Raw genomic sequence first — 22,378 nt, forward strand, 5'->3', positions numbered from 1 at the left:
ACTGGAGTGGGTTGCCATGCCCTCCTCCGGGGAAATCTTCCCAGCCCAGGGGTTAATCCCAGGTCTTCCACGTTGCAGGCTGATTCTTTACCATCTGAGCTGCCAGGGAAGCCCAAGAACACTGGAGTGGGTAGATTTTTTAAATTACAAAAATAAAGTTAAAACATTAAAAAAAAGTTACAGCTATCCATGAGCCCCAGTGCTGACTGACCCCCTGGCCTCCAGGAGTGACACAGCTCATAGCTTGGTGTGGGTTCTTATGTAGGGTGGTGCTTTTTAAATGGGAGTTAAAGACTAGGGAAATGTGAAACTTGATGATGCAGGGGAGTGGGACCGGCTGAGGGGTCGTGAACAGGGTCTGGGAAGATGGAAAGCCCACGTTTCGGAGCGCCACTTGCTCCGAGCTTTTGTGAGCACCCTGCCTGTACCCCAGCCAGGCTGCCAGGAAGTCACCAGAATCTCCATGCCGCTCCGCCCTCAGGACGGAGCAGCCGCTTGAGAGCTGGAGGTAGTTTGACAAACGTTGCTTGTCAAACTTGAGAGTTGGCAGTGAAATGCCACTTGGGAATATTCATAGTATTTAAAAATATCTACTCATGATCCTTATTTTATCAGTATAGTGATAGAGTAAAAGATAAGTAAGTAATACAGTCAAAATGTTTGAAGAATGCACTGTTTGTCTTGCTTTTGAAATTGACTAGTTATGTTTTCACTGTATTTAAGGACGTTTTACAGTTAAAACAGGTGCTGACAGTGAATTTGGGGGTATTCTACAAGTATATGGTTCCCCGTTGCATTTTCTTACTGACCCTTTGAAGAGTGAATGTTCCTCTGTCTGCAGCCTCAGTCAAGGGTGAGGTCGGAGGTGAGCTGGCTGCCTCTTCTGGGGTCTCCACCCCCGGCTCCACCAGCTCAGCGGCCGACTCTGCGGGTCATGACATCATCACCGAGCAGCCCCGGTCGCAGCACACGCTTCAGACGGACTCAGTGGATCTGGCCGCCTGTGACTTGACGAGCACCGCCACCGACGGGGACGAGGAGGACATCCTGAGCCACAGCTCCAGCCAGATGAGCGCTGTCCCTTCCGACCCCGCCATGGACCTGAACGACGGGACCCAGGCCTCCTCGCCCATCAGCGACAGCTCCCAGACCACCACCGAGGGGCCTGATTCAGCCGTAACCCCTTCCGACAGTTCTGAAATTGTAAGTGGTCAGAGGGACAACCCGGTTTCTGCAGAGGCGCCTTCCCTGGGGACCCAGACCTGGACCCTCCTGCCTGTTCATTCCATCCCTCTGACATGTGAATAGCAGTGTAGAGGTCCCCAGCTCAGATCCTAAATCGGCAGCTCAGCCCCGTCGGAGACCTTCCCTGAAGGAGATGGCCAGGCGTCCTTTGTGTTGAACACGGAGGTCAAAAGTTAGGTCAGTTGATGAGTGCCATCAAGTGCATTTGAAATTTTTAACACCTTTTTGGGCACAGGGTAAGTCATTATTGTGAAGATCCTTAATGAACCTGTTATTAACAGATCTGCAGTCTTAATGCAGTATGACTAATAAGAGTAATACTGTGCATTACTTTAGTACTTTCTGACTTTTCAAGAACCCTGACTACGTAGCCCGTCTTCTAGAGCATGTCTCTGGGTGCCTCTCGTCCCTGAGTTAGTGGACACGAAGCGCTCTGGAGTGGTCTGAGGTTTGGCGTAAACTGAGGTCTACAGCCCAGTTTTATGTAACCAACTTCTGCTGGCAGTTGTTTTGCTGCTACGGAATGTGTTCTACTTATTAAGAATTTTTTCTTAAACAGCAGTAAATGCAGAAGCTTTGAGAAACACGTCACGAAGCACTGGCAGCTGTCCAGTGGTCACGTGGATGTGGTTTCTGATGGCCCAGTGGGTTTCCACTGTCTCGGTTGGAGGAGTGGGCTCACCATTGGGGTTTTTAGCTAGAAGACCTGGCAGAAGATAGGGTAACTGGATTGTGGGAAATGATTCGCATAACTGGAATGTGGGAAATGATTTTGAGGGTGAAGGGTACTGACCAGTGGGCAGGGAGAAGGGGAGGCTGGGAAAGCGCTGCTCCCAGCAGCATGTTAAGTGAGCGGAGGAAGTTTCTGTCGTCGGCTTATTGCACCAACTTGCGTCTTGCCTTTTTTTTTTTAATTTACTGGCTGTGCTGGGCCTTTGTTGCTGCACGGATTCTCTCTAGTCCTGGCAAGCAGGGACTGCTGTCTGGTTTTGGAGCTCAGGCTCTAGGGCGCTCCAGCTTCAGCGGTTGCAGCCCTGCGGCTTCAGAGCACAGGCTCGGTAGTTGTGGCTCTCAGGCTTCGCGTTCCTCAGCATGTGGGATCTTCCCTGATCAGGGATGGAACCCGTGTCTCTGGCATTGGCAGGTGGATTCTTTTCCCCGAGCCGCCAGGGAAGCCCGTCTTGCCTTTTTATAGGTGATGCTTTCTAGACAGGTTCTCTGGACATTGGACAGCACGACCATAGGAAGTTGTGTGAGCATCCTGTCTGGAGCTGCTGCAGCAGCCGTGTGCCGTGGGGCGTGGCTGTGCCAGGGGCCCACACCAGGCTCTGGCCTGCAGGGAACTAAGTGTCTCCCCTTGATGTTTCTCACCCCTGCAGAGTTCTTTGTAGTTTATGAGGTGCTTCCATGTCTTTTATTTAGTTGTTTGCTGAACAAATGCGCTGAGCACCTGTTACGTTCCAGGGATTGTTCTACAAACTGGGGGTGAAGCAGAGGGCACAGCATGCAGAGCTGTTCTCCCGGAGCTGGCATTTCAGAAGGGGGCCCCAGGCTGTTTCCGTCGGGGCCAGAGAGTGAACCCCCTGGGCTCTGCGAGCCGCCTGCTGGTGTTGCACTCTCGTCTCTGCTAGTGAAGGGCCAGAGCAGCCACAGACAGTATGCGAAGGAATGAGCGTGGCTGTGTTCCAGTAAAACTTTGTTTACAAAAACTGGTGATGGGCCAGATTTCCCTTCCTCTGTTCCAGAGTGTGTGCATGTCTGCGTAGGGCAGATCATAAGCCAGTCATCGGCAGGTAAGTAAGCACACAGGCGGATGGCAGCAAGTGCCACAGAGAGCAAGGATCCAGCTGCAGGGGCCCGGTCTGCTCACGAGACCGTCCAGGGTGGTGGCTTGGGGCGTGGCCTGCAGGGGGCCCCGCCCCGCGAGAGCTCTGGCTGCTCAGGGGCTGGGCGGCCTCCGTAGCTGTGGCCCTTGCGTCCCTGTTTCTTCACCCACAGAGTGAAGCTGGTGATGGTGCTTGATGCTGTGGGGCTTGTGGGGATAAGTGACGTAATACGTGGGGGTGCTTTCACGCCAGCCGGGGGTGTACTGGGATTTTCAGAAAATGTTGTTTTTTATTACGGTAGAACTTCTCACTTTAGCCTGTGTGGGGTGTTTGTTTTTTTAAGTTATCTGGAGAGTGGAGGAAATTTGTTTCTTTCTTGATTGTTTTTGCTCTTGTATTAATAGCTCAGTTTTATTTTTTTAATTTTAATTGGAAGGAATAATATTTTTAATGATACAGAATTTATTTCAGTAATAATCTACTAACATAATCGAGGGTCTTTCACTCAGTTTTTCAGGTAAATTACAGGGGATTTCAAGTGGATGTGAGAAATTTGGCAGTATGAAATCATCACCTGTGTGTATGGCTAGATATTTGAAATACTGTGTCGCAAACCTAGTTGGGTCAGTCCTAGTAGTTTAGGGGGTAACCTATTGTTAGACTTTTGTTTAAAAGACTTTTCCTCATTTTTTACTTGCTGTTTAAAATTAGCTTGTGAACACAAAGGTTTTTGTTTGGATTTTTGTCTTTTTGTAATCAAAAAAGAGAAATGTCCACATTGGGATTTCTTTGGCATTTTTAGAATCACAAAAGCTTTCCATAATGTGGTAATGCGCCATCAGTAAGCTCTTGGTACTGTTCACGCCTGTACCCACATGCCTTTGAGGAGATAGCCTTCATGTTGGTGTGTAAGATGCCATGGTCCACGTTGCTTACGGGATCTTGCCTTCGCCGTTCCACCTTGGAGGGCCTGCCCCTTGGTGGTGGCACTTCCGAAGCCTCACAGCCCCTCTTGCACGTTCAGGTGTTAGATGGCACCGAGAGCCAGTACCCAGGGATGCAGGTGGGGCCGACGCAGGACGAGGATGAGGACGCTGCTGCCGCTCTTCCTGACGAAGACACAGAGGCTTTCAGAAACTCTTCCATCGGTACGTTGACTTCAGGTGGTGTACGTAAGTCCCCAACACACAACTAGGCTCCATTCCGAGATTGCGTTCCTAAGTCCAGCAAAGTGAACCCAGGTATCCAGCTGACACGATCGGCCTTACAGGACTGTACTGTAATAGGTTTATAATACTTTTCCTACTTTTTCCTGGACTTGAAATAAAGACTCAATGGACATGAATTTGAGCAAGCTCCAGGAGATGGTGAAGGACAGGGAAGCCTGATGTGCTGCAGTCCATGGAGTTACAGAGAATCGGACACAACTGAGCAACTGGACATCAGCTCCTGTGTACAGGACTGTACTCTGTCGAGTATAGTGCTTGTAGAGGGTGCAATGTACCCCGAGCTAACTTACGTGATTGGAATGTGAACACATGTTCACATCTTGGGAAGTTTGTGACTTGAAAGCTCGTGTGTAGGGGCCTTACTGTACTACCAAGTGGCCTTGTTTTCAACCCTGACCTCTTACATCTTAACTTCCAAGAAGTCTTCTGGTGTCTGTGTCCTGAGTTGCAAACAGCAAATGAGGAAAACCCGCTGAGAAGTTGTCATCCTTTTTGACCTAAGTCCTGTGCTTTCATGCTGACTGTGTGTCGATGTGGGTGTTTGTGTCTTAATTGGGAACTTGTCGCTTGACTTAGTCTCTTCCTTTGATTTTGAAGCCCTTCAACAAGCACATTTGTTGAAAAGCATGGGCCACAGCAGGCAGGCCTCTGACAGCAGTGTGGATAAATTTGTCTCACAAGAAGAAGCTGCCGAGCCAGGGGATCCAGAGAACAAGGTGAGACACCGTGGCCTGAGACCACGCCATGTCCCGCGCGGGCCTGCGTATTGAAGCGTGCCCTGGCTGCCGTCCGTCCGCAGCGCTCCTGGCTTTCCCGTGGCTGCCCCTCCGCTCAGCCCTTTCCCCTTCGCATGTCAGCCTTGAGTCCGCTCTGCCGTCTGCCTCTCGAGGTGTGGGTGCGTCCTTGAGAACTGTCCGAAGCTCTGATTTCTTCGACTGTTCATGTGATGGTAGTGTGTGGCCTGGCTGCGTTTCTTGGTTTTTGTTCCCCTGAATTATTTGTTTACTTATCCTGGTAGATACTTGTGCAGTTCTCCATCGCAACCCTTCTGAAGGCACAGCCGAGCGGCATTACATGCCCACACGTTGTGCAGCCATCCTCACGGCGTTCACAGGACCGTTTGATCTTCCCAGACTGAAACTGTCTTCATTCGACACTGACTCCCATTCCTCCCTCCCTCTGGCCCCTCTCACCCACCATTCTGCTTTCTGTCTCTCTGGGTCTGACTACTCTGGGGACGTCTCACAAGTGGAATCGCGCAGTATTTGTCCTTTTGTGTCCTCAGGGTCATCCGTGTTACAGCGGGTGTCAGAATTCCCTCCCCCTTTAAGACTGAATGATGTTTCATTGCATGTGTTTACTACATGTTGCTTTCCTCTTCATCTGTTGATGGACACTTGGGTGACTCCCCACCTTTTGTCGGTTGTAAGTAATGCTGTTATCAGGGAGTATACAAATACCTCTTCGAGACCCTGATTTCATTTCTTGTGGGTAATATACCAGAAGTGGAGGTGCTGGGCTGTGTGATGCTTCTGGTTCTGACTTTCTGAGGCAGCCCTGTACTGCTTTCCACAGCAGCTGCACAGCTTTCTTTTATTTATTTTCTGTGCTGTGTGGCGTGTGGGGTCTCAGTGCCTTGACCAGGGATTGAACCTGCACCCTCTGCATTGGAAGCGTGGAGTCTTAACCCCAGGGAAGTCCCTGCTGCACCATCTTACATTCCCACCCACGGTGCACCAGCATTCCGTTTCTCTGCATCTTCACCAACACTTTTCTCTCTCTCTTTTTTTTTTTTGAGAAGATCATCACACTGGGTGTGCAGTGATGTATCATTGTGGTTTCTGACCTGCATCTCCCCTAATGATTAGAGATGCGGAGTATCTTTTCATGAGTTAATTAGCCATTCACGTATCTTCTTTGGAGAAACATCTCTTGAAGTCCTTTGCCCATTTTTAACTCAGGTTGTTTGATTTTTTTTTTAGTTGTTGCTCAGTTGTCCATTGAGCTATTTCAGTATTATCTCTGTATTGCTTGCCTTTTCCATGTAAGTGTCCTGTACTCCCAGTTAATTTTAAATTCATCAAGGACAAGAAGTAGTGTTTCACACTTAGTCCCTCCGTGGGTGCTCAGTCACCGTCTCGACCTTGGCCGTTCCTTCGGGAATGGCCTCCCCTCACAGCTTCGGGCGTCCCTTGGCGCTCCCCTCCGCCTGTGCGGCGTGCTCCTTGCCTGCTGTCTCATTTGGCCCCAGCCCTTGGGGCCCCCTGTCAGGACTCCCCCTGGGGGTCTGATCCTGCCCCACCGTGGCCTGTGAGGTCAGGCACGTATCTGAACGCCAAGCTCCTGGCACAGTTGCTGCTCTGGAATTCCTTGTTGGATGAACTAAGGAATCAGCGTGTAGGTTCCATGATTATAAGACAAATAAGTGTTGCTTTTTCTTTACAGCCCTGCCGGATCAAAGGCGACATCGGCCAGTCCACTGATGAAGATTCCGCCCCTCTTGTCCATTGTGTCCGCCTTTTGTCTGCTTCATTTTTACTCACAGGGGAGAAAAATGGTGAGAATCAAAAGGCAGGTGCAGAGTTTAAGGGAGTGACTTTAGGCTTCAGAGGTCACCTTGGTCACCAGCTTTGAGCCTGGTTGCAGCTGACGGAGTAGAAGCTGGAGACGAGCTTTGGTTTTCACCGACTGATGGGGAAGGCTGGGGGAGGCAGGTTTCCTGGGTCTGGCTTTGTTTGTTTGGAAGCTAAAGATTTGCTGCTGTGATGCTGACGGCGACTGGGCGGATCTGTTCGCAGCCTTGGTTCCGGACAGGGACGTGCGGGTCAGCGTGAAGGCACTGGCCCTCAGCTGCGTTGGAGCCGCCGTGGCCCTTCATCCTGAGTCTTTCTTCAGCAAACTCTACAGAGCACCGCTGGACACCGTGGAATACCCTGGTACATTCACAGTTTGCGTCTCATTCCTCATGTTTAGTCACTGGTTTGAAAACTATTTCAAACTCTGACTATTTAAGTTTTAGAGCACCAAGTTTTCTGAGTTAATTTGCAGCGTTTGAGCTGTGTGACAGCTCTCCGTAAAACACATCAATTGTCATGTTTTTAGCTTTAGTTGAAACACACAGAGGAAAGCAATAGAAATCTGGGAATGTAAGAGCTGATTAACATGTGTGTTGGATTTTAGCAAAAGCACAAATTGTGTATAATCAAAATTGCTTTGGGTCACACCAGCCAGACCAGACATTCACACTCAGCCGGCGGGAAGCGGGATATTCACGCTCAGAGCCGGCGGGGAGCGAGCCGTTCACACTCAGAGCCGGCGGGGAGCGAGCCGTTCACGCTCAGAGCCGGTGGGGAGCAGGACGTTCACACTCAGAGCCGGCGGGGAGCAAGCCGTTCACGCTCAGAGCCGGCAGGGAGCGAGCCATTCACGCTCAGAGCTGGTGGGGAGCAGGACGTTCACACTCAGAGCTGGTGGGGAGCAGGACGTTCACACTCAGAGCTGGCGGGGAGCGAGCCATTCACGCTCAGAGCCGGCGGGGACTGAGAGGAGCTGGGTGGCGGCGGCCAGTCTCCCGCAGCGCACGCCTGGGCGTCTGCTCTGACGGGTGCCTGGGGGAAGCCTGCTCTCCTGAAGTTACGCTCCTGCCTGCGCTCTCACGCTCTCTTTCCTTGGGGGAGGGGACAAACCCAGGCTTTTGAGTTTATATTAGGTAATAAGTGTGGACAAGTTTGAGGCTCTCAAGTCATTTTCTTGAAGCAAACACTTGACAACCTGGGATTATAACCCAGAAGCTGTTGTGTTGAAGTGGCGTCAGGGATGTGATGAATATAGGCTCTTTAAACCCGGGACGTTTTCACCACGGACGGCTGTCACAGGCAGGCCTTTCTGGATCAGCATCGCTCCCTCGCCCTTCTTTTCTTGCCTGGGAATTCAGCCTTTGCCCTGAGTTAGAAAGTTGACGGTAGGGACCTGTACAGTGGCCGGGCCATTTCTCTCCACAGAGGAGCAGTACGTGTCAGACGTCTTGAACTACATCGAGCACGGGGACCCGCAGGTCCGAGGAGCCACAGCCATCCTCTGCGGGACGCTCGTCTGCTCCGTCCTCCGCCGGTGCCGCTTCCACGTGGCGGCCTGGATGGGCGCCGTCAGAGCCCGCACAGGTAACCACCAGCCCTCAGCGTTCAGCATTCCGCGTCGTCACTCCTGGACGGCATCCTCGTGTTCAGGCTCACACGAAGGCGTCTCTGCTTGCTCTTCCGGGCAGGAAATACATTTTCTCTGGCGGACTGCATTCCCCTGCTGCAGAAGACTTTGAAGGACGAATCCTCGGTTACTTGCAAGTTGGCTTGTGCAGCTGTGAGGGTGAGCATAATCGTTTGTGGACATCAGTTCTTTGATTAGTGGGAATTTCACCAAAGTTAACAATGAAAACTTAAGCTTAATATTAAATATTTCCATTCGCAACAGTAATAAACATCTGTGTACCTACCTCTCAGCCTCAGAAGGAAAACAGTGCCAACAGAGTCAAGGGTTAATAGACTTTGGTTTAAATCTCAGAATATTTGTTTGAAATACACATTTCTTAAAGGGTATCTCTACCTTGCTCATATTAAGCGTAAAACTTGTTGAATTAAAACGCAGCAGCTCTTTCAGGCCCGTTGAATGCACAAAGTGAGGCACAGGGGTTATTGAATACCCTGTGGTGTTGGTGGGGAGACAGCCCCAGGCCTTTATGGGGTAGCATGTTGAAATGTTCTATCAGCTGGTTCAGAACTCGCAACTGGCCCAACAGCAGTCCACGTTAAGCAGTAAAAATCAAGCCCCAGACCCTACCATTGTCAGACTTATGTCCCCCTTTAAAATGTCACGGCCCGGCCAGACTTGCTCCTTGGTCCCAGGTGTTCGCCAGGTGTCGGTTGGTCTGTGTCTGCTGGGGCAGAAGGGAGCCGGTCAGCAGCACTCAGCAGGCTGCGTGCGGAGTCGCCCTGCGCGTGCTGGGGTGGGCAAGACGCAGCCTCGGAGCCTGGGGGGCCCGGTGCCGGGTCCCATCGGACAGGGTGCAGGCCCTGGGTCATGGCGTTGGGCCTGGGGCAGATGGGGGTCCGGCAGGGGCGGCGTGTGCCTGGTGTCGGGGAGGGGAGGCCTGGATGGAGGCAGGGGTGGGGGAGAGAGCGCGTCCTGTGGTGGCGACACGCTCACGCTCCACGTCGAGGTGACTGAGGCGCGTGCGTGTGGTCCGTGTTCCTGAGAGAGGTCGCTGTCAGAGAGGGATGTCGAGCAGGGACGGGGAGGGGTGCGTGTGGGGGGTCTGCAGAGGCCCACCCGCCGCCTGCCTTCCAGCTCTGCGTCATGAGCCTCTGCAGCAGCAGCTACAGCGCGTGGGGCCTGCAGCTCATCACTGACTTGCTGGCCCTGCGGAGCAGCTCCTACTGGCTGGTGCGGACGGAGCTTCTGGAGACCGTGGCAGAGATCGACTTCAGGTGGGTGGGGCGGGCCCGCTGGGGCAGGCTTGGATGGCGCGGGACAGCCTGGTGCCCGGGTGCAGGCGGTGACCTGTGTCCCTCTGTGTCTGCCCCTCCCTTCCGAGACTTCGCCCTTGTCCTGGAGTTTTTACGTCCAGGCAGAGGAGTGGAGTTTTCTGGTAGTCTTAGTCGTTCGAGTGTCCTGTATGGTGTGAGTGAGAGAGCTCAGGCTTCTAGAACAATGAAGCTTGTGTCTCTTGGGCCTTTTTAAATGAATGCATGCCACGCTGTACTGAGCCTAGGTCAGATAGCAGATTGGTATTGTCACAATTAAAGAGTACCTCTGATGCCTTGCAGTTTATCATTTTCTGAGAAAGCATGATTCCACGTTTTCTTTCTGTGCTTTCTTTTAGATGGGAAATTTTCTTTTTTGTCTGAGTTTGTGTTTTTTTTTAAAGACCCTGTTTGTAGAGGGCTGGTTGTGTGCCAGGCTGGGCTGGTGCCCTCTGGGTTATTGTCTTTCAGCTTTAGAACCTGTCTGTGAAGTCCGGGCTGCTTCCCGCTGCGTCTCGCAGGCAGGACCCCGGGTGGTGGAAGGGGGGACCTGCCTCTGAGGGGGCCGGAGTCTCAGCCCACTTCCCTGTCTGCCCTCCCGCCACCTACAGGTGTTTGAGCTAGTTCTGTAGGGCACTTGGGGTCTTTCAAAATACCCAATGTTTATATTCACTTTGAAGAAAAGTACTGAGTACTTTCTGAGTCTAGAGTTGGGAGGAGTGTGGGTTCTCCTTGCTGGAAGCAGGTGCCTTCCTGCCGTGTAGCGTGGGGCTGCCTCAGAGCCTTCCCTGGCTCCCGCCTGCGGCCCTGGTGTGGCTGTCCTCCTCCTCTGTGGTCATGCAGGCCATCCGTGCGGCTCTGTTCAGTAACTGAATTGTTCACCGTGAAATATGTTCTTTGTGTTAGGTTGGTGAGCTTTCTGGAGGCCAAAGCAGAAACGCTGCACAGAGGGGCCCATCACTACACAGGGGTAAGTCCTTCCTGTCTGGGAGGCCGTGATTTAACTTCCAGGAGTGCCCTTTCCCCTTAGTGTGGAATTTCTAGGAATGCTTTGTATCATGAAGCTTGTGATCGTATGTGTGACTTTAGGGCTAGTGACGTTGAGTTCTTCTTCACCGGCTTTCCAAGATACCTGGCTTAAAATTCATTTAAATACAGAGATCAGATCTGTTTTTATCTTTCTTTCCAAAGCTTTTAAAACTGCAAGAGCGGGTGCTCAATAATGTTATCATCTATCTGCTTGGAGATGAAGACCCCAGGGTGCGGCATGTTGCTGCCGCTTCGTTGATGAGGTATTTGCCCAGTATTTTCTCTCTCCATTCACCTTCTTGGTTAAAGTACTAAACGATATGACAGTGGGAAGAGAGGTGAAAATTGGGAGGCCATGGGGCATATTCCTAAATCTTTGACCTCACTTTTGGTTACTCTTGAGCTATCAAAAAGCATATTTTTCACTGTCTCAAGAATCTAAAATGAAAATTAAGACAACAATAAAGTATTAGTCTCATATTGTAAAAGTAATGTACTTTGATGGTCAGATTTTTTAAATATGGAGAATAGCACTAAGAAGAAAATAAAATTCACCTCTGGTCCTCCCATTGGAGATAACCACTGTTAACATTTTTTGCTTTATGTCCTATGTACAAGTTTCTTTTTCAAAATTGGGACAAAGTGTACATGCAATTTTGTTATCTGTTAATTTCCACATAGTAATCATTACCATTTTCCTGTGAGAAATACTCTTCTAAAAAAGACTCCTCAACTACCACCTTGGTCTGGGGCGTCTCTGTCTGTTGAGATGTGTTCATATTTCTGTACTGAAGTGCATGACGTTCCATACAGTGCGAGATGAAGAAAGGCTGTAAATACTCTTTACAAGAAATTTTTAGTTAGTGGCCACTTTTTCACTGTGTAAGTTGTGATAAATTTTTTTGTAAATATTATTTGGTTGGATACTAAGTTTTTATTGATTTAGATAATGAATAATGGTTCAGTGACTAGTATTATACATAAATGTTTACGTAGTGACTAGTATACTGCATAAATGTTTACATGTAACTTTTTTTTCTAAGAATTAATTCCTGGAAGTTGAGTTACTAGGTGAAACAACCTTTTTGTGGTTTTTTTTTTTCCCTATTAGCTTATTGAAGTAAGATTTTTTTATCTCTTAAAATTGACCCATTTTAAGTGTACAGTTAATGATTTTTGGTAAACTTAGAGTTGTGCAACCTTCACCATAATCCAACTTTAGGGTATTTCCATCATTTCAAAAAGATCTACTGTGCCCATTTGCAGTAACTCCCAACTCCTGCCCAGCCATAGGCAACCACTCGTCCACTTCCTGTCCCTCGAGGAACGTGTGCCTTTTCTGCACACTTTATATAAATGAGGGCACACGGTCAGTAGATGGACTTTTGCGTCTGACTTTCTTTCACTCAGTTTTTGAAGTTCATCCATGCTGTGAGGTGTGTGCCCATCGTTTGTTCTTTTCATTGTTTAACAGCGTTCTGTTATCTAGGTAATACTGTGTTTTATGTATACATTCACCAAGCGATAAGATTATTTTCACTTTTTGACTGTTATGAATCATGCTGCTTAAACTCGTGCCTCCAAGACTTTGAGTGGACGTACATTTTTGTTTCTTGGGGGTAGATACTGGCAAGTGGGTTTTTATGGCTTTGGTACTTAACTGGGGAATCGCATGGACAGGAGCCTGGCGGGCTGTGGTCCACAGGGCCACAGAGTTGGACATGACTGAAGCGACTGAGCGGGCAGTGAAGTCACTGTCCAGAAGCGGGTCAGTCTGCCCTCCCACCACCAGAATGTGATCGTGCCTGAGTCTTTTCACCAAAGCAGGCATTTCAAAAAAGTTAAATATGTGTCAGTTTCTTAGGCCGCCATTGCTGTTTCTTTTTAACATAACTTTTATCTTGTTTTAAAAATAATAACACATTCACTAAACAAAACTCAGGAAAAATATAAAAACCTTTGTAGTCAAACTGCTCAAGGAAAACCAGTTGTATTTTAGTGGATAGCCCTTTGGTTTTCAGTGTGAAAGTCGCTCAGTCGTGTCCGACTCTTTGCGACCCCATGGACTATAGATCCCATGGAATTCTCCAGGTCAGAATACCGGAGTGGGTAGCCATTCCCTTCTCCAGGGGTTTTCAGTGTGGTCATGTGCGTATCTTTGATTGCTTGTGAATTGTGCCTTTTCAGGGACTTGACTAGGTTTGTATGACTTGCTTGACCAAAGATCTTGAATCTTTACCATTTTCTATGAGTGACAGTTATTTATCAAACCTTAGGAAAAAATTGTATTTATGACCAGGTCTTCCTGGAGGAAAGAAACTTTAACTAAAGATAGTGGGGTTCGCACACCACTGTTTGCAAACAGTTGATTGTCTCTGGGAGTCACAGGCCCGCCTGTAGGTGTGAGTGCTCTCACAGAGCCCCTGTGCTCCCTGCCTGCCCCTCAGAGCTCGCCTGAGAGGGGCCTCGGCTGGGACGTTGCCCCTGGGGGTGAGGGCGGTTCCGCAGAGAAAGTCCCGGGAGTGAGGAGGGACCTGCCCTGCTGCCTCCTGCGCACAGCGGCTTCCTGCACCTGCTGGTGCTGATCGAGATGGTTAGAGGAGCTCTCGGAAGGCTTTTTAACTCAGAGGATTTAGTCGTGTGCAGAGAGCCGTGTGTACCTGTGTGAACACGAGAAGAAAGTCCAGCCCCTGGTCATTTCAGAACCGGGGTGTGGGGCACGGTCCTGCGTCGGGAGCCTCTGCTCCAGCGTGCCTGACCAGTGCCGCCGCTCAGGGGACGTGTCCGTGGGCAGACGTTGTCGGGCTTGCCGGTGACAAGGGTGCGGGGCAGTCAGCAGGGGTTTCACATACTTTCTAAGGGAAGTAAACCTGACTCTTATGTTAGGCTCGTCCCAAAGCTGTTTTACAAGTGCGACCAAGGACAGGCTGACCCCGTGGTGGCCGTGGCGAGAGACCAGAGCAGCGTGTACCTGACGCTTCTCATGCACGAGACGCAGCCTCCGTCCCACTTCTCCGTCAGCACCGTAACCAGGTACGCTAACCGAGGCGCGGGGGCGCTCGTCTGAAGCCTTGCGTTTTCTGGAGAAGACGCTTCAGTGAGGGTTAGGCGGGCTGCCTCCAGCAGGATGCTTCTTTCCTCAGGGCTCACCACCCGCTTCTATGCAGGCTCTGCTGCCGCCGGGCCCAGTGACATCACAGGCATGATTTGTTACGAGCCACAGACTGACAACTGTATTCTTCTGTAGGACTCTAATACTATATCTTGTCCTTAAAATTTTCAGTTTCTTTGTGTTATCTAAGAGTATGATTATGTCATGGCATTAATTTTTAGCAGGCTATTATTTTTAGCAGGCATGTTATTTTTAGCAGGCTGTTAAAGAGTGTCAGTGTTATTTAGGGTTATCCACTAGTTAAGTGATTAGCAATTATTATTATTCACATGTTTTTGTAGAAGGTCTTTAAATACGATTTCAAATGACTAAACACAGCCCATTCTCTTGTTCTCAGATGAGTGGGATAGACTAAAAGTAATCAGCAGAAATGCTTTTTGAAGTTCTAATTTTCTTTAAAATTTCAGTTTGCCAGGAAGGCTGCAGAAATGATAATAAGACTGTTATGCTTTTGAAGAATCCTCTGTATTTTAAATGTTATTTTATTTATTTATTTTTTTTAAATGTTATTTTAAAAAATTAGCTTTTATGTGATAATTTTTTATCCTGAGTGGCATTTTTAAAAAATACTTGGGCTAAATGACTTTTGAAGCCAAAATGTCCATGTGACAGTTTGTTCTGAATTTGTAACTCAGCTTGTCAAATTTTGAAGTTATTTTTTCTTATTAAATACCTCTTCTAATGCAAAGATTGTTTAAAAACATGGACATAATTTTTTTCTTAGATAATTTCCTTTTTTTAACCTCAAAACTGGCATTTTCTCTCTTTCAGCAGAAGCAATATAAGAATATTTCATTATCAGGAATTTGACAAGCTTATGATAAGTAACTTGTCAACAAGGTTGCATCTTCTAAATGTCGTTAGATGCCAACAGAGATAGGTATAATATTTTATTAAAATTGGTTAGTAACTATAGCTGTGAAAAATTTCTAGTCCAAACTCAGACTGTCCTCTAGATATTCAGCTTTGTTTAGCTTGGTTCTGGCATGATAAGCACAAATCCTGGTTGTACACTGTACTTGCAGGATTGTGTGAGGAGATAAACTGTGTTCCCCTTAGTCTGTATCGTTGAGTGCCTCTGGGGACAAGACCTGAGGGGAACGGAAGTGAATCGACACTCACCATGCCTGGGCTCTCTCCCTGTAGTTGGGGAATTAGAATTTGTGTGTAACTGCTAGGAGGGATTGAAATTGACGTGTGCCGTGAATGGAATACGGAAGAAGTGACAGTCTTGTAGTGGGAAAGGACTTCCTTTTGTTTGGAATCAGGAGTAGATTCCCACAGGATGTAATTTAAAGCTTGCAAAATGGGCAGCTTTGGATCGGCTGATTTTAAAGGAAATTAGAACTTCATTAAAGCATTTCTGCTGATGACTATTGGTCCTCTGGTGTGGTTGGACATTGGAGGAGGGAAGGGTTATTTCAGCCGTCTTTATAGAATAATGACCACATTTATTTCCAGTCTTCCCGTAACTTAAAAAGTCAAGATTGCTTTAACTTCTTGTGGCCTTTAATCTTAAAATTTTAAATGCCATTTGAGTTCTGAGAATGTCATAAACTTTAATGGGAGATTTTAAGTCTCTCTCTATCTCTCTCGTTAGAATTTATAGAGGCTATAACCTGCTACCAAGCATCACAGATGTCACTCTGGAAAATAACCTCTCGAGAGTCATTGCAGCTGTTTCTCATGAACTGATCACATCGACCACTAGAGCGCTCACAGTAAGTCTCTTGGTTGGGCTAATGAGTTAATTTTCAGTAGTTTGCGTGGTCTGTTCTTCGTGATAGGATAATTTTATTAGAGCTCTTACATGTGGGCTTCTGTTAATAAAACCCTGGTTTATTCCAATGAAAATGGAAACAACTATTTTCAGGTTATTAAAGTAATACATGTTTATTCTAAAAAAAAAATTCAGCCCATCTAGGAAGAAATAATAATGAAAACTACCATAATCCAAATTGGTAGTATATCAGAGGTTTAAAATAGCGCTAAAATAATTGACTCAATGATTTTATAATATATATGAAGAGGAAAAAACCTTGGAAATCCCAACAAAGATTTTTGTGTCATGTGATTATCTGTATCATTATTTATGATGCTAAAAGTACAAAAGAACTGTAATGTCCAAGAATCCTATATTGAATAAATTCTGATGATGACTAAATTCTGTATAGATGGTGATGTGTATAGTTATGCACCTATTAACATGATGCTTTGGAGCATTTGTAACAATCTGCAGAGTGAGCCTCTAGATTATAATATTGAGTGAAAAAAGGCACAGTACAAAACCGTGTGCTTGTGTATAGTGGTTAGGAAAAATAATGTTCATGTAAACACATTTCTTACTCGGGAAAGTAATTGGCAGAAAATTACTAAAACTAATTTTAGAACTATGAATGGTTATTCTTTTTAAGATATCACACATTTTCTAAAGTGAACACTTGTAATTTCCATCATCAGAGAGGAGAATGGTACATGAGAAGTGGTGCCAGCTCACTGATTTACCAGCTGAAACCTTGTCGTTTATTTTCTGTGACAGAAGGAGTGCTTTCCTTTTGTAAAAACTCAAGACAACTGTGATCAGACTCTCCTGATACATATAACAGTGCCTTTCAAACTTAAATACTGTTTGGGCTCTCTGTAGTTTGGGCTTCCCTTGATTTGTTCAAAATGTTATACATTTTATTTGTCTTTATTGTGGCCTACATAGGTCAGACGCTGTTCTAGGCTTGGGATGTAAAAACAAGAAGGATCCTTGCCCTGTGGTTCTTTCAGTCTGGTCAGGAAGATGGACGTTAATTAGCTTGAGCTCAGGAATGGCTGGGGCGGGGGTGGGGGGCGGGGAGCAGAGAAGCGGGGAAGGAAATTCCAGGTAGGGGGCCGGGGAAGGCACAGGAAGATTAAAGTCGAACAAGAGGAGGTGCCTCCCTGCTGGCCTCTCCTCCCTGGATGTAATCCAGCCTCCTTAAACCTGTATCTCGGCTGTCCAGCTGTATCTGAATTCTCAGGTGTGAACGTGTTCCGTGGGAGAACAGATGTCCTGTGCTTGGCTACAGAGCTCAATTCTGTTTTCACTGTTTGTACGTTTTATAAAGCGTAAAAGGAGGTCAGTGTAATAAGCCCTCGTGGTGGTGAGTGTGATCTTATCGTTCCTTTCTTGTTTAGTTTGGATGCTGCGAAGCTCTGTGTCTACTTTCAACTGCCTTCCCAGTTTGCATTTGGAGTTTAGGTTGGCACTGCGGGTATGTATTTCCTTGGCAAATGACTGTCTACAGTCATGTGATACAAACATGGTTATACGGATCCTTTTTTTTTTTTCTTGTTAAGTCTTTCATCAGTGTTACCTTTTGGGGAAGTACCCACTGGAATATTAGCTTCTCCTGGTCAGTTGTATTGGATGCTAGTGACAGGAGACTTGAAAGCAGTGATTCCTTGTGATTCTTTTGGATGTGAAATGCTCACACATCAACATTTGGAGGATTTCAGGGTGTGACTTGCAGTCTCATTGAAGGGAATTTGCATACGCTGGCAAAAGACTTTTCTAATTGGCTTGATTCTCTCCAAAATTATTCACTATGTATTAAAAATTTAGAAACTTTCTTTGTTTGAAATCAGATGTGATCTATCATGCAAAGTCATAATCAGTTACAAGAGTCGTTTAGGAACTACTGTACTTACATTCGGTAAAGGCAATGGCACCCCACTCCAGTACTCTTGCCTGGAAAATCCCATGGACGGAGAAGCCTGGTGGGCTGCAGTCCATGGGGTCACCAAGAGTCGGACACAACTGAGCAACTTCACTTTCACTTTTCACTTTCATGCACTAGAGAAGGAAATGGCAACTCACTCCAGTGTTCTTGCCTGGAGAATCCCAGGGACGGGGGAGCCTGGTGGGCTGCTGTCTGTGGGGTCGCACAGAGAGGACACGACTGAAGTGACTTAGCAGCAGCAGCAGCACTTACATTAGCAGTTCTCATTTAAAAATGAAAAGGATTTTCCTCCAGTAGATGGCCCTAATGAAGTGAAGTGACGTGAAAGTCGTCAGTCGTGTCCGACTCTTTGTGACCACATGGACTATATAGTCCATGGAATTCTCTAGGCCAGAATACTGGAGTGGGTAACCTTTCCCTTCTCCAGGGGATCTCCCCAACCCAAGGATCAAACCCAGGTCTCCTGCATTGCAGGTAAATTCTTTCCTACCTGAGCCACCAGGGTATCCCAGGAATACTGGAGTGGGTAGCCTATCCCTTCTCCAGTGGATCTTCCCAACCCAGGAATCAAACCAGGGTCTCCTGCATTACAGGTGGATTCTTTATACTTTCAATCAGATCTGCTCCCTGATTTCATTTCTCAGTGATTTTTATGGACCTGTGGTTACAAGAAAGATGCTAGTTAACAATAGTAAAATCGCTTTATGACCCGGCATGAAATAAATAGCCATAATCCTCTGTTTGGTTCATAAGAGAAGGCAAGTCTTAGCTCAGCATTGTTCTGTAATTTGGTCCTGCTTCCAGAGTGCCCCCGCTGAGCGCCTCAGACGAGTCCAGGAAGAGCTGCACCGTGGGGATGGTCACGATGATCCTGACCCTGCTGTCCTCAGCCTGGTTCCCACTGGATCTCTCTGCCCACCAGGATGCTCTGATTTTAGCCGGGAACTTGCTGGCAGGTATTGGCCGTGCGTTAAAACAGTTAGCTGTGGGTGAACTCGTCTCTGATTTCATTGAGCGGGCAGTGCGTGCAGGTGTTGTCTTGGGCCCCAGGGCAGTAAGGAGGCACAGTGTGAGGGCTGCGTTCTCCAGGGGCCTGTAGGTTTATAGGGGCAGGAGGCAGCACAGCGGGGCTGTGGTGCTCCCCGCTGGGGATTAGGGCGGGGAGCAAGGATTGTGGGCGGGCAGGAAATGGCACAGCACCAGTACCACCCGGGACACGGAACAAACGGTGTGATGTTTGAGAACTGGCAGTTTTGGACGTCATGTGCGAGTGACGACGAGGATAGGGAATGTGGCCGGTGAGCAGTTCGTCTCCATTAGTGAGGACTTGGTCCGTTTGCTCTGGGAGGTCACTGGAGAGCTTCATGAAAGGGACTAACAATCGGGTCAGTATTTTAGAAAGATAACTTGGCTTATGCAAATACAGATCAGAGAAGTTAGGGAAACTCACAGTTAAGGCAAGATGGAGAGAGTCTGAACAAGGTAATGGTTGTAGCTTGTGTTGAAGAAACCAGTTAAAGAGAGTGAAGGAGATAGAATCTGCAAGTCTCAATCGCCAGCTGAACTTGAGTTGTCTCAATCAGGAAGGGGACGGTCATCCTGGGGGTGTATGAGGCTGGGTTCATGGCAAGTGAGCACACAGGGAAGTGTCAGGTTGCTGTGGAACCCGAGGCGTCCGCTGACCCCAGGGGGTGTCCAGCAGACTCCCCATGTAGGCGGTTTGAGTGACTTGGCCTTTGCCCCCCACCCTGGAGCCGGGGGTGACGTGTGTGCCGTGTCACAGCCAGTGCCCCCAGGTCTCTGAGGACTTCGTGGACCTCTGAAGACGAGGCCAGCACGGCAGCCACCAAACAGGAGGAGGTGTGGCCAGCCCTGGGTGACCGGACCCTGGTGCCCATGGTGGAGCAGCTCTTCTCCCACCTGCTGAAGGTCATCAACATCTGCGCACACGTCCTGGACGAGGTGGCTCCCGGACCCGCAGTGAAGGTGACCCCCCCTTGGGCAGCTCTTCCCTGCAGCTCAGATGGTGCAGGGGCTCCCAGACAGCCTCTGTGCCCCTCCCGCCCCCGCTCTTGATCACATAAACAGAATCGCTCCTGTCGTGACACTAGATAGAAAGCCAGATGTGACCCTCCCGTTCGCGTTTGGTATCCTCTGTCATTCCCAGTCGCCTCTGAGAGGGAAGTAGCTGGCTGTGCTGTGGGGCCTTCGGCGTCGGCCAGGAAAGCTCAGAATCCAGGTGGCGCTCTCCCGAGATGTGCTGCCTTCCTTGGAGGTGCCGCTCAGCACACTCAGCCTCACAGCCAGCGGCCGAGTGGCCGCGCAGTGAGTTCACGGTGGACCAGCTCGCTTACACCTGCTGACCCCCTCCCCGCCTCCCCGCTGAGGACTCAGGCTCTCCTCTCGCCGCCTCTCGGGTCCAGCCTCCTCGCCAGGCCCCTGAGTCAGTGCCTGCTGCTGACACCGGCCTTCCTTGTGAAGCCTCCTGGGCCCCGGACTCAGTCCACAGCTTCGGCTGCAGATTCTTTAACCCCTGCTGGCCTGGGCACCAGGCTGTATCAGTGCTCCCTGCTGAGGCCCGCCTGTGACTCTGGTGGGTGACTTTCAGGCCCCGCCTCCCCTCTCCTCGCGGCGCCCAGGACCACGACATTCTCTTGTTGGTGCCGGATTCCCCGACTCCTGCTGCCCGGGCGCTCTCCCGGTTCGGTCCTCGTCCTGCTGTCCGTGCTCCCCAGGCTCCGTCCTCAGCTGCCCGTCTCTGAGCTTGCTGAGCCGGGCCATCCAGCGCAGTGCTCTGCTCCCGCTGGGGCAGGAGCCTCTGGCCACGCGTGGTGGCCGAGACCCTGAGATGTGGCCCGCGCAGCTGAAAGATTGGGCTTCAGTCATGTTCAGTCGTCATCAGATTTAAATGGAAGTCTCACAGGGGACGACGGGCCTGAGTGCTCAGCGCAGTCAGGTCTGCTCTCGTGCTTCGGTGTCTAAGCCGGGAGACCCCGGGCCTGTCTGCAGTCTGGTGTGCCGGCTGCCGCGGACACCTCTGCTCGGGCAGCTCCTGGACGTCTCGTTCGGGCTGCAGCCGGACTCCAGTCTCCTCCCCAGCTGGTGCCTGTGCGCGTCTCTCACTCCGGTTTTTCAGGCGAGGAAATGGGAGTTACCACAGCCCTTCATTTTGCTCACCGAAGTCTGTTTTCTCCACAGAGTTTCTTGCCCAAAGCCCATACGTGTATACATATGCATACACACACATATGCAGGCACACTTATGCGCGCTCACACATAGGAGCACACATGCACGGACTTTCCTCTACGCTCACCACTGCCGTCCGGCTCAGAGTGGATGGGCCATCTTTTGTGGACTGCGCAGTGGCCTCTTTGTGTTCTTAGCTGTGCTGGGCCTTCGCTGCTGTGCACGGGCTTTCTCTAGTTGCGGCCACTGCTCTCTAGTGGCCGCGCTCGGCCTTCTCCCGCGGTCGCTTCTCTTGTTGCGGTTCCCCGGCTCTAGGCGCACAGGCGTCAGTAGTTGTGGCCCACTAGCTTAGTTGCTCTGCGGCATGTGGGATCTTCCTGGACCAGGGATCGAACCGTGTCCCTTGCATTATCAGGCAGACTCTCAACCACTGGACCACCAGGGAAGTCCTGCAGTAGCCTCTTTGGAACAGCATTATCAGTATACCATACGGTTTCCGTGTCATTCACATACCATACACCTCCCCCATTCAAAGTGTATAGCTCAGTGTGTGTTAGTACACCCAGAATTGTTTGGCCAGCTCTACAGTACATTTTGGAACCCAAAAAGGAGTGCTGTACCCATTGACTGTCACCCCCCAGCCCTCCCACGCCCCCCAGCTCCAGGCAGCCAATAACCCTCTTTCTGTGTGTGTTAGTCGCTCAGTCACGTCCGACTCTCTGTGAGCCCTTGGACTGTAGCCCACCAGACTCTGTCCACAGAATTCTCCAGGCAAGAATACCAGAGTGGGTTGCCATTCCCTTCTCCAGGGGATCTTCCCTTCCCAGGGATGGAACCCAGGTCTCCTGCACTGCAGGCAGATTCTTTACCGTCTGAGCCACCGAATTCTGTAGATCTGTCCATTCTAGACATTCCATGTCAGTGCAGCCATGCAGCCGGCCTTCGTGGCTGACTCCTCTCGTGAAGCGGGTTTTCCAGGTGCAGCCGCCTCTTTCCGAGCTCTCTCAAGACCCTCCCTGCTGCCTTGCCATCTGTTCTGATGGCAGCCTTTTAGCCCCTGTGTCTGCTGTGCAGACGAGGCTCCAAGGTGTAAGGTGACTCCTTAGATCGTGAAGTGGGCAAGCCGCGAGCCAGGGTGCCCATGCTGCTGCCTTCCGCAGTGCAGGCCGGGGCTCTGCGTTCTCACGTGTGTGTGCAGAGTGTGGGCTTCGTGGAGAGTCCGGGCTTCCTGCTACCTAGCTCGGCTGCTTGCTGGCTGTGACCTTGAATAAGTCACTTCATCATCGCTGAGACTGTCTCACTTGAAAATGGAGTTCAGAGTGTTGCTTCCCACGCCCTGGCTCCCAGAGAGCATCCCCATGCTCATTCTTGGTCCTGAAGTCTCCTGCAGCCCCTCTGACTTGCTGAGGCCTCTTTGGTCTCTGGCGTTCACCGTGCTCCCATTAGGAAGTGTTGGGTCACCTCC

General features: G+C 49.5%; 1 protein-coding gene across 1 annotated transcript in view; it reads left to right on the forward strand.

The window, feature by feature from the left end:
* The window catches only part of HTT (huntingtin), a 127,945-nt gene that overhangs the window by 44,793 nt on the left and 60,774 nt on the right, over window positions 1-22,378 (forward strand). The window contains exons 12-26 of the mRNA XM_061145410.1: window positions 842-1,203; window positions 4,096-4,219; window positions 4,898-5,016; window positions 6,746-6,857; window positions 7,099-7,236; window positions 8,302-8,460; window positions 8,565-8,662; window positions 9,641-9,780; window positions 10,723-10,786; window positions 11,008-11,108; window positions 13,732-13,878; window positions 15,618-15,738; window positions 17,183-17,259; window positions 18,532-18,683; window positions 19,511-19,713. Of these exons, the coding sequence (XP_061001393.1) occupies window positions 842-1,203; window positions 4,096-4,219; window positions 4,898-5,016; window positions 6,746-6,857; window positions 7,099-7,236; window positions 8,302-8,460; window positions 8,565-8,662; window positions 9,641-9,780; window positions 10,723-10,786; window positions 11,008-11,108; window positions 13,732-13,878; window positions 15,618-15,738; window positions 17,183-17,259; window positions 18,532-18,683; window positions 19,511-19,713 (2,117 nt within the window). The remainder of the gene's footprint in view (window positions 1-841; window positions 1,204-4,095; window positions 4,220-4,897; window positions 5,017-6,745; window positions 6,858-7,098; window positions 7,237-8,301; window positions 8,461-8,564; window positions 8,663-9,640; window positions 9,781-10,722; window positions 10,787-11,007; window positions 11,109-13,731; window positions 13,879-15,617; window positions 15,739-17,182; window positions 17,260-18,531; window positions 18,684-19,510; window positions 19,714-22,378) is intronic.

Source organism: Dama dama, chromosome 6 (assembly GCF_033118175.1).
Source record: "Dama dama isolate Ldn47 chromosome 6, ASM3311817v1, whole genome shotgun sequence".
Taxonomy (NCBI): Eukaryota; Metazoa; Chordata; class Mammalia; order Artiodactyla; family Cervidae; genus Dama; species Dama dama.